Raw genomic sequence first — 12690 nt, forward strand, 5'->3', positions numbered from 1 at the left:
CCATACTAAATGTAGAGATTTGACGTTTCAATTATCACAACAGCGTTGTGAATTAACAGTAATTACATCATAGGACTAATCACTGAAGAAATTTAAAGCCAAATATGTGGTGGGGGAATGATGTTTAGTAAGATCTCGTGAAATAAAAGTTTGTGATTGTGAAGCAATCTTTGCTCTAGTTAAGCTTTTCTATTCATAATTTTCTTTCAAATCATGGGAATCTTTATGCTATTTCTTGCAGGTTTTCTTATTCTTAGAACTAAACTGCATATGATACAGCCCACTTACTATGGAGGCTGTAAGCTAGTGGGACGTCAGGGAGGAGAACATGATGCAGGAAGTCTTTGCTATGTGGAGAAGTCTGCCGCACCGCAGAACCTACACCACCATCTTTAAATGCCAATAGTAGGGCCAGCCATTAGGGCAACAGAATTTTCTGATATAATTTCCAAATAGGACTAAAGGTAGGCGTTCTGCTTTGCCTCCTCTTGAAGGAGGCCGATGACCAATGCAATCAGAAATAGGACTGAGAATATGGCGACTTAGATTTTCTTTCTGTTTCCGTGAATTATGGATGTACATTTACTCTCGCACACTGTAGTAGTGACTTTCCTTGCTGCCATGACAAAATATCCAACAAAGAGGAACCAATGGAAGACTTTGTTTTGGCTCTCAGTCTTAAGACACTTACTGTCTGTCACCTTGAGGAACATATGGTCACAGGAAAGGAATTCGAGGTGGCTGGTCATATCACATAGGCAGTTAGGAAACACAGAAGCGGAGCCGGTGTCACTTCACCTTTTCCTCTGTATTCCAGTCAGGACAGATGCAGGCTAGCTCCTCCCTCCTCAGCTCAATCTCTGGAAATATTGCACCCAGGCACGCGTAAGGCATTTAGCCTAGGGTGACTTTAAGCCTTGTCAAGCTGACAGTGTAAATTTACCTTTACTTCAACACTCTCATAATTCCACATAAACATCTAATCTAGACATTTGAAAAAGATTTTGTTTTGTTACCCATTTGCTATCGTAAGGGTTGACTTGTGTTGTCCATCATGAAGAACATAATCAAAACCTTTCCTGATCATTTTGAATAAGTAATTCACAGCTTTGACCCATGTACGGCCCATTAGGTGGTTTTCCATAGCAAGCTTGTTTTACTTTGTAATTTCTGAACAGTATAACAGCAATGAGGAGAGAGGTGCTTAGACCATAAGCTGACATTGAGCTTAGCACTGAGAACTTCCTCCTCTTCCTTTCTTAGAGAAAGGGGCACACGTGGTGTTTGTGTTGACAGGTTTCCTGGTAAGAGGCCTTCTGAGAACAAGCTTGATGCTGTGAACATTTGTTGGACAGGCACAGGTATAGGTACAGCTGTTCACTAGACTCCTGGCTATCTCACTAACGGAGGCAGTCCGATGTCATTTACCTGACTGTACGTAGAGAGATGTGGAAATAGGGGATTATCTCACGAGCCAGAGGCCCTGTTTAGAAAGGAAGCATCCTTTTGGAAGCTAAGCACAAAGCAAGCGGGAGATAAGACAAAGTTCGCTTTATATTTAGAATCTATTGAGCTTCCACAGAGCATGTCACCATGTACAAACTGGATTTCACAGTTTTCTCTTCTTTCCTCTATGCCAACAGGAAAATATGTTTCCCAGTCGCCAAGGCCCAGAGTTTAGAAGCAACACAATTTTCCCCTGCTTCCTCTTTGTAGAGGTAAGTACACTAATCATTCATTTCTAGAGCGTTTATTTTTCAAATGAGAGATATGCCTTTCGAAGTAACAGGCGACAAACATTCCTTTCATATTGACGTCGTGAACCTTCCTCCTGATACACAGATGATGTCACTGGGGAGCCCTGCAGTGGCTCAGGTCATTTGCAGCTGAACTCTTAAATGGTTAGGGTGGCTGTGAGCACTGATGCCATACTCACACCTCGCACAAAAGTCTTCTTAGCTCTAACGTTACACATTTTTCTTTATTGGCACATCTCTTTCTACTCTCCTTTGTATAAGGCTGTCAATAACCCAATATCCTTCTAGAATGTCACAGTGTGACCTAACTTGATTGGTTAGTATAACTGCACTTGACACCAGATTAGTCAGGACCCCAGAGTTTGAAGTTGCAGCCGCCATTGCTCACAGCTCTGCGTTCGTTCGCTCAGCTTCATTTCCCTTCTCTTACTTTCTTACTTTCATCCCCCTGCCCCATGACAGCTTCTAGTAGCTCCAGCCTGCTCTTCTGTTAGCCCCATTACATCCATCATAAACTGAACTTGGGACGAACCACCACTAAAGTTGGCCTCACTAGATCATGCCTGTACAGCTCACATGTTAGTAGTGAGTTATCAATGACAAGGGTACCGGCAGTCAGCCCCAAACCGCTACTGTATGTGTATATTTTCTTATGAATCTGTACATGTGTGTATGTGTACAGATAATATCAGACACATTGTCCTATATCTTACAGTGATGTGCGTGCAATTCCCATGTTGTAATGAGTTATATTAAATTTTTGATTAAGCCAGAAATGCTATACTGATAACAGTGTCTTCCCATGATGTCTTTAATAGGATTACAGCTTAAGCTCAGACATCACAATTACTTTCTTGGCGTCTTCCTTCTCTTTGATTACTGTGTCATTAAAAAAAATGACCTAAGGCAATCTAATGAAGCAAGACGTGGGAATAGCTGGTGTTGAGATGGGAGTATGAACTTACCTGGGTTTTAAAGTTTTAAAATACACTTGAATGCTTTAAGGAGACAATGTTCAAGATTCTTATGAGAGACTATGTGTTTTTTAAGTATATAAATAATTTTATTAATTAATTGTTCAGCATGACCCAAAGAAGACAGCTCTACAATGTTAGAGAGTCATAAGGTACCTCAGAACAGGAGAGAGCGTCAAGGTCTGTCTACTTCAAAATACCCCCTGTTATAGAATATGAGATGGAAGAGAAACAGACAAAGTTGCACTCATTATATACTCCTCTGCCTAATCAGCTGATTATGCCCTGGGTATTTAAGACACCCCAGGATCACCTGTTTTACATTTCTGTTTTTTCCCTGACCCTACACTTCTTTCTCTCCCTCTTCTAAGTACTAATATGGTGTTTCAATGTTCATTCCAACTGTCTCCCATTCCAGCGCTTTCCTCCCCAGCACATGTCCCATCTGTGTCCCTGGTTGAGCATTGTCCTCCAATGTTCTTCCTCCCTTCCGGGTGAGGAGACCTGATGCCCCCTGGTTGAGCTCACTGTTTTCTGAGACTATGTTTTTTAAAACTCCAATAAAAATGGAAAGTTTAGTCAAACTAACAAAGGACTATAGCTTTAATATAGGCAACATATTCTAAAGACAGCAGCACAGAATGGGGACAGTCCTTAGTAGCTGGGTGTAAACACACCTCTGGTGCTAAATCCACCAGTCTTTACTTCATGCTGTGAAAAGCAGAGAGAGCAGGAGGAAGGCTCTGAAAACCCAGTTAGCCCATATGTAAAGCAGGTGGGTGGATGCTCCTAGATAGAGGAGCAGGGCTGACAGCTAGCACAATAGGTGCTGTGTGGGAGAAAGCCAAACAGGGAAAGCCTAGGGTGAGCTGGGGATATTTACCTCAGCATCAGCAGAAGAAATCCAGGCACCTAAATGGGTAAGTGAATGAAGTGAAAGTCGGGCCTGAGAGGCAGCAGACAGGATGACAATGAGGTGTTGGCATGTTAAGTTGGGAGGAAAAGATTTAGGGAGAATAGCACAGGAATTGGACAGGAAGTAGGGGATAAGTTTGATCAAAATACATTATATCCATGTACAAAATTCTTAAAAATGAAAAGGGGAAGGATTTGTTCAGATGGTATTTTAGTAGATGTTGATTATGAACAGAGGTTGTTAGATGATCAACTTACATGAATGGTAGTAACTGATGAATAGAGTCCAGAATACAGTAAAAAAAACACTTCCATGGCAGCCATAAGTCCACGTAGCATCCTATGCTCAGCTAAAGAAGGATTAAAAACAGGCATTGAGGTTGTATTTAAGAATATATATATATATATATAGGTATATATATGTATATACATATATGCATACATATGAAAAAAGAGGCCGTGAACTTCAAATAGACCAAGGTGTGGTGTGTACAGGAGGATTTTGAGGGAGGACAGGGGAAAGGGGAAATGATGTAATTTTATTATAATCTCAACATAAAGGAAGTAATACAAACTTAAAACATAAGAGGGCATACGCTATTTTCATCATTTTTTCTTATCCTATCCACTGTATATGTTGGATACTGAGCAACGTGTACAATAGCCAGTCCTATGGCACTGTTTTCTCTGTGAAAAATAGAAGCTCTGTTTAGTGCTGTACCAGCAGGGTGACCAGGGGTTACGAGCTCAGCTCTTCTTCCCTGATGGGTTTCTGGCAAGAGGCTTTTCTGTAAGGGAGGCTGGAGGGATGTGCTCACTGGATGTGGAGGCGGGCCTCTTTGTGCGCACAGAACCTCATGCCTTTTCCCAGGTCACAGACTTCTTTCCTGGAGAGGTTACCTGACCTGCTACACAGGGAGCTGGAGATTGCTATGGTCAAAGGACACAGACAAGAGGATCTGATTGTTCCTGGAATTGTTTATTATTTCTGCACTGTCTCCAAGCCTACCTTGAGTGCACTCTGGAAGGGTTTTCTGCAAAACACCTTAAAGGTCTCGCTAGCTGAAGGATTTATGCACATGTATGTCCAAGCCTAAAGCGATTTTATTTAATTATCTAGGCAAAGTAGAAGGTAATGGCTTGGCTCTTTCCCGCACCTTTTCCTTCTTGCTTGACTCAGAGGCTCCGCAGGCCTCAGGGCATCTTTCTTAGCAATGTACACATTGCCTCAGATGCCCTAATCTCTCAAGACACAGCAAAACCAGCCCTCCAAGGTGGACTGCTATTGAACTCTCCTGCTCTCTTCACAGAAAGTTTCTTTGCTTTTTCTTCATGATGTAAATAACTCTATGTGGGTTCCGTGTTCAGAATTTAAAGCAATAATGGTTCCTAAGTTTAAGATAAACATTAGGGAAGATTTCAATGTTTTCCTGTATTTATTTCAATTTACTGAATGCCTTCCGTGTAGGAGATTATATTAGTTTCTAGGGACATAGTGATAAAAGTACATTATAATTCTGACTTCATAGATGCTGCATTTTCATAAGCTAGAGAAACAAAAGATAGACAAGTGAATGGGACATGTGGAGCCTCCGCTGTGATAGAAGAGGAAGACGAAGTGTGGACGGAGAGTGGGTGGCTTGCTGATAGAAGTGCCTTCCCATGATTTTTCCTGATAATATTGCTGGTGCTGTTAATCCTGTGAATATTTTAACATATAAATCACCATAATTTTATCTCTCAAATTTCACTTTAGTGTTTTGACTTAATAAGACATGGACAGAGTTGGAAAGGTCCAAAAGTGTTTAAAATTAGGAGAAGCTGCAGACAAGAAAACAAATCATTTGTTTCCTTCTGTAAAGAACCATTTTACTCACTTCAGAGAATTACCTCTCTGAAGTAAGAGTGCGTGTGTGTGTGTGCGTGTGTGTGCGTGCGTGTGTGTGTGTGTGTGTGTGTGTGTGTGTGTGTGTGTGTGTGTGTTGCTGTGTATTGATTGATAAACTTAGGTATTAGTTATGGCTGTTTCAAAAGTGCTGAGGACATTTGCTTTGATAGGACCTACTCACCCATGTCCTCTCTGCCATGGAGAATTCTATAATAGACAGACCACAACTTTTAGCGAAATTGATACAATGTTTGTTTCTGTTATTCTTACAGTCTTGTAGATTCTACTCGAGTATGGTACTATGTGTGGGGATACATTTATGTTTATATATTCCTTTTTACCTTGCTTGCACTTAATAGTGGCTTAGCTATCCATTTTTCAGCTTTTTATAAAGAATTTAATCCCTGACATGGTTTGATAGATCATTCATTGTTTTTCCTTCTGAGTCCTTAGAGGCTACTCCTTCTTCTGACTTTAGGTGTGGTCCACAGCCGCTCTCTGGGCTTGCCTTTGCTGTCACCTTGAGAGTTACCCCCTTGGCCCTTTCTTCTCTGTGACACACCTCCTTCTGTTTTAGGTCTTCTGTTTCTTAGATTAAATCTCTCTCTTAGCTTTACTTTCAAAAGCCTGTGGACATACCTTGGTTGGTTACACAGCCTCTAGAACTGCAAAAACTAACAAAGTCAGCAGTTGTGGGTGAAGAACTCATGATGCACCACTGTGACATCCTCTCTTGCCTTCCTTTTACAGCTAAACAATGTTTATCCATTTACTTTCGTGTGTCTATGTATGGGGCTGGGTCCACAAATGCCACAGTATTCGTGTGAGGGTCAGAGGGTAGTTTGGGTGGTGGTAATGGGAGTTAGTTTTCTCCTTCTTTCACTCAGGTCCCAGGAATCAAACTCAGGTCTTTTGACTTGGGTGCAAATGCTTTAACCCGCTGAGCCATCTTGGTATTTTACACTTTTAAGAAAACTTATGATTGCCTAAGGCACTTAGGGCAATCTGTCTGCCGTAGGATCAGTTTGATGGTAAAGTTTACTTCTCCAATCGTCGTATTTCTTGCCATTTAAAGCAACATAGTCACAGATTCAATGGCTTAGAACATGGGCAGTATGTGTGAAAAGTTCCTTGTTTTGATCACCATGGGATGCCTAGAAAACATGTTTTGAAGCTTTCATCATTGCACATGGGCATCTAATTGATGGATTTGCTGGGTATGGAATTCTAGATTGATATCCACTCTCAGACTGTAATTTATAACTTCATTTTCTTATAGGCAACACATTATTTAATTCAGATCATATTCTGAATCTCAAGAAAATTTAAAGAATTTCTTAGAACTGGTGTTATAAAATTTTACAACCATATACCTCCAGTTAGATATATGTTATTCACCATTTGAGGCTCTGAAACAGGTCATTCAATTTTGGAGACCATATTCTTTACTTCTGAGGGTGTTTACTAGTTATTCAAATTATTTTTAAATATTTTTTCTTGTTTTCTTTATCTGGAATTTAGGGCTTGATGGTTGGAGACCCTCCATATGACAATATATAAGTGGAAAATTTTATGTACAAGCACACAGATTAGTGTATTCAACATTATACATATATTAATGTAGCTATAATTTATTGTAATTAACATATTCTGGAAGAGTCCCTCTGTTTTGCTCATTAACTTCCTGACTGAATTTTAAAAAAAATAGCTACAGCTAGGCATGGTGGTAAATGCTTTTAAGTAGATCACTTGGGAAGCAAAGTTAGGATGATTTCTGTGGTTCAAGGCCAGCCTGGTCTACATATTGAGCTGCAGGCCAGCCGGGGTGACACAGTGAGACACTGCCTATAGGAAAAAATTTACACGATGTATATAATATATTATATATATTAGTATACGTGTATAATATGTATTATCATATAAGACTAAACTTTTATTATTTGGTCATCACTTATTCTCCATTTTTTCTCAATTTACAGATTGTAGTATTTTTTTTTTACTTTAGAAAAGGGTTTACACAAATGTTTTGCCTTTTATTGTATTCTTGTCACCTTTCAAGATTTATTTTTATATCTTGATATTCTCTCATTCTCTTTCAATTTATTTCCAGTATTTAACAACATTCAAATATGTATCTTACTAAAATCAGGAGACAGGAGCTGGGAGAAGGGTCTAGCTGTTCTTCTAGAGCGCAAAACTTCAATTTCCTAAATAACTTGGTTGCATTCTTCTGTAACTCCTGATCTAAGGAACTCCTGTTTGGCCACTTCTGGTTACTGTACATGTGTGGTGCCTAGACATACGGTAAGGAGAAATATTCTTAGAGAGAAATTTTTGTAAGAATCAAGAAAAGATTAAAGAAACCATTGAATGGGGGTTTTGAGGGTGGGGTTAGAACTATAGCTGATTGATTGTTGCTGTTCAGAAAGTAATATTTGGGTATTGCTTATAATTGATTCTGGCTGAGCTAAGTCCATGGTCACTGGTAATTCCAGGACTCATTACCATTGTCTTCTTTTATTTCAGTTCTGTACTGCAGAACCTCCTGCTATTATTCTAAGTGCCTATGACTTGTGATTAAACAATTTGTGTAAGTTTGAGTCAAGAAAGAAAGGAAAGTTTGAGGAGATATTAGTGGTGTGGATTCCCTTGGGTTCTACTCCAGTCTCTTTCGTAGCACTGCATGACTTAGTGGCTATCTTAAGGACAAATGTGTCAATAGGTACAAGGTTAAAATACAATTTTTAATCTTCCCTGTTATGAGATTAAAATCAAAGTATGACACTGTTAATTCTCTCATGGAAATCTTACTATATTTCAAAAATTATTCTGATTTTAATTTTATATTTTTTTCATATTTGGATATTTTATTCAAATATTTTCTCTCAGGCACTATTATGGTCATTATAATTAATTATTGTAAAATATATTTATATTCAAATCTAAATTAAAGCAAATCAGAAAAATAAATTACTCTTCTCATTCCTCATGTTCTTTGTAGAAATATTATCACTATATCACCCAACATAGTTACATGATAACTGTGCCCTCAAAAAATAGGAATCCTGTCCTAACAATGAGATTTATTCCACAGTCCACTTGTTTATAGCTCTATTATCATGCTTTCTGTGTATTTATGTAAACAGGAATTGGAGGAAGGATTGCCATGTGCCTGTGAACTCCTGGGGCTTTATGAAGAGTCTCCTTGAGGCTCTGTAGAACGCATTGGGAGGAGGGAAAAATGACCATTCTAGCCTGTTCCAGCAGTTCAAAGACCAGAGGAAGGAGTGCTTAATAGTTAAGGAAAGAAAATGAAGAAAGCAGTCTGTTTATTAGCCCTTTCTTCTGCAGAGGGGTGTGCTTTAATATTGACAGAGTATGCATTTCAAGGGTCAACACATTTAATTTATAATCTAAAAGATGACAGGAACCATTATAGATACTCTTTTTAATGAAGTAACTGCATCGATGAAGTAGTGGTTAGTGGTGGGAGTTTTCTGGGTGTATATGTTTTATTTAGCACATTATGACAATATGTTACATATATTGTGCTCAGTGAATAGCCTTATGCTTAAGACCCAGTGGGCTATTAGAAAGAAAAATCACAGATATGAAGGTTGGAGGTGGAGTGTGGGAGGGTCTGAGAGGAGATGTAGAGAAGTAGAAATAGATAAAGACACACACCACAACACACACACACACACACACACACACACACACCACAACACACACACACACCACAACACACACACACACACACACACACACACACAGAGAGAGATAGAGAGAGAGATTAAACTCTCAAAGAATGAACAATGTAATTTAAAAATACTACAACATAACAAAAGCTCATGCCCATAATATCAGAACTATCTTAATTATCAAGTAATTTTAGAATAGAGGAACATGGAAGGAACTAAACAAGAATGAGTTGGAAGGAGGGAAGAAGGGCCATTCAGGCCTATTTCAGCAACTCAGAAATTGTCTCATGTTTTCACCATGTTCTGTGACTGGAGCCTGTGTTGTCTCCAGGTCTGCCACAGATTTTGTTTTTCTTCAAACCAGTAGCATTCATTCCATCCAGTACATTTTAGACTTAGCTCTCAAACACTACATGTGATCGCTGATAATTTCAGATTTCTCTCTCTCATTTTTCTCTTTTCTTTCACTGGAGAAACACATTTCAGTGACACTGTATTGCCACCTGCACACTTTTTTCCAGCTGCTGGTTTCAGGGCTTTGGAAACCTGGCAATTTCACTCCCTCCCTTAAGGTAGCATCCAGACAACACAAAGGCCACTTCCACCACAGGCTTGGCACTTTTTTCATCCCTACAGAGTCTCGTGTTGAGATGACTTTCGAGTTAACAGAAGACAGGCTTTCCATCCGGTTAAAAGCCATGGATCCTGGAACACTCTGCTGTGATCTTTTTTTAATTTATGATAAGAGGACTTGGTTCTTGTTACTGCTAACTTTCTACAACAACATGAGCAGAAATGTTGAGAAGATTCAGTGATTAAGATATGAACAACTATAAAAAACCAAAATGCCCAGCAAATCTCACCTTATAAAAAAAATCCACTGAAGTGAAGAATAGCAATCAGTTAAATATTTTTTCAGTGGCTGTATGTGTTCTAATGCATGTTTACCCTTTTCTTACTTGGTTCATTTTTAAGAAAAACAACCAAACAAAGATGACAAACCAGTGGCTCTGTGGTCACAGCTTTTTGCTTCAGACGCCGTGGATCAGTCTAAGTCATTTAAGTTAGCAGAGCCCGCTCTGCTTCCGGACCCGAGCAGCTTCATTCCACTCTTCTCCCCCCACTGCGATGCTCTATTTCAGCACAGTCCCACGGATGGCAACCTCTCCCATTATGTTCCACTCCTTAGTGTTTCTACAGGGCCCAATAGAGCCACCAAGTGAGGACCAAATCTGTAGCATATGGGGCCTTCTTAGGGAGACGCTGACCCAAAACAGCAGCGGCTTTGGTTTTGAGGGCATTTCTAATTGTGCAACCACTTCTAAGAGTCCATCTTTAAACTGTACTTCATGTCTGTGGGTCATAGGCAAATCCCCACATCTCAGCAGTCAGATTTTTTTTAATTCCCAGGCTTTCATTTCTTCTATATAAGTCAAAGCGCTAAGCCAGAAATAGTGGCTCATTCCACACTTGGAAGGCTGGGGCAGGAGGTTTGTTCTGAACTCTAGGCATGCTGGGCTATAGTGAATACATAACATATCATATAATAATAATAATTGTATTTCATTTTTATAATGAAAATTGCCACACATTGGCTAAGATACGTAATTTGATAGGAAGACATTTTCAGACATGGAAACAAAATCATATCTTACAGGAAATTTATTATTAGTCATAGAAATGAGTTCATTTAGGGAAAGAAAGGGAATCAGAAAGGCAGAAACAGGTCCTACTAAGGGTCTACTCCTACTGTGAGGCGTTTGTGAAATACCATCCCTCCTTCTGGAAATAGGAACTCAGGTTACCTTCAGGCAATTTGGGGCTTCTCAGAGTACTTATTATCAAAGCACATCACGACTGTAATTTGGAAATAAGGCTTATTAGCAAAATGATAGAAACCACTCCCCAATCTTGTATGTCCTCACAATGCCTCGAGTAGTCCTTTCTGTCTTCTTTTCAAGGGATATAGAATTTACTATACACTAATTAGTTGAATTCTACACCTTACAAAATTGACACATACTAGTTTTCTGAAAAATTTTTGAGGTGGTACTTCATGCTAATTATTTGTACTAATTAACTATATAACATATGCAAATTATCTTTGGGTAATCCTGTGATTATTAATGTTTGGCGTTCTAATTTTAGTTAATTATAAAATTAGAACTTTAAAACCATCTGTCGATCATTTTAAGTACTAGGGAGGAGCTTTTGTAAAAAAAGTAAAACCAATTCTATCTAAATATACACTTCTGCATTTTATTGAGTCCCGAAAGTGTGCAGTTTTCATGTGAATTTAATTTCTGAAAAACAAACATTGACAGCAAAGGAAAAATAAGCGAATGCTTTCCCACTGGGGATGAGCCCATTGAAGACAGTGGGATGAGCCCACTGAGGACACAGCGTTCCATGCGACAGATGTCTGAAGTGCTTTCCCCCAATAGGCTTCTTCCCAGGAGAAAAAGAAAAATCTCCTTTCAGTATTTGACAAACCGTTCACTCCCTTAGAAAGTGCTATTATTTCATTTAAAAGGCTTATGTATGTTGTGGTGGGTTGCCCTGAGGCTGTTTGTATTTTGATGCTAATTCTGCTTCCTCCAGAGGGGACTTCCTAAAGGAGGAGTGAATCTCTTAGTGATTTCATGTGAGCCTTCTCCCCATTTTAACTGTCAAATAGATGCTAGAGCCTGTGATAGGGCAGTGGAATAGAAAGGTGGGGCTGGAGGTTTTAGAGAGGGAGATGAGAGGAAGGAGGAGAGAGACAAGGAGATGAAGGGGACAGAGGAAAATGGAGGAAGAGGAGGTGGAAAGAAGATGGGGCAGAATCGCATGGCCTGGAGAAGCCATAAGAAACAAGGGAAGAGAGTAGTGCAGTGGTAAATCTACCCAATCTATGTGTGCAGCTTATAAATACTGTAACTGAGTGGTGTGGTTTTTGTACGGTCTCATTGGGGTTGGAGACTCATTACAACATGAGATGCTGTGGCAGACAGAAGAGCAAGAACTGTGTTTATTCTACCCACCAAACAATAAAAACAACCATATTTAACTAATTTTCAGGCACTAGACCTCAGCCAGATGTCATGATAAAGGAGACACAACAACAAGGTTAGTAATGGATTGACCCCGACATCTCAGCGAGGTTACTCAATAGGAATTGAGGGCCTGTAGAGAATACAGGGCTCTCCCTGAGCTGAAATACTGAGTGGCTGTATATGGTGGGGCAGATCCAGAGAGAGACAGAGGGTCTTCCCTTGCTATCCACCTGTGCTCTGTGCAGCGCAGACATGTGAAAGACGTACTCAGAGCAGGGATAAGAGTAGGGACAGCTAGTGGGAAGGAATGGGATAAACAGTTCCTGGAAATTATGTAAGGCCGAGAATAATGCATGCTCACTGAACACTCATAATTCAAGGAATATTAAGCAGAACACTCAATAGCCAATTATCTTACAG

General features: G+C 39.6%; 1 protein-coding gene across 3 annotated transcripts in view; it reads left to right on the forward strand.

The window, feature by feature from the left end:
• Plppr5 (phospholipid phosphatase related 5) overlaps positions 1-12690 on the forward strand; it is a 279779-nt gene that overhangs the window by 65659 nt on the left and 201430 nt on the right. For all 3 annotated transcript variants that reach the window (XM_063281942.1, XM_008761462.4, XM_039102433.2), the window contains exon 2: positions 1644-1718. In XM_063281942.1, coding sequence (XP_063138012.1) covers positions 1650-1718 — 69 coding nt within the window. In that variant the 5' untranslated portion in view covers positions 1644-1649. The remainder of the gene's footprint in view (positions 1-1643; positions 1719-12690) is intronic.

The sequence above is a fragment of the Rattus norvegicus genome, chromosome 2, assembly GCF_036323735.1.
Source record: "Rattus norvegicus strain BN/NHsdMcwi chromosome 2, GRCr8, whole genome shotgun sequence".
Taxonomy (NCBI): domain Eukaryota; kingdom Metazoa; phylum Chordata; class Mammalia; order Rodentia; family Muridae; genus Rattus; species Rattus norvegicus.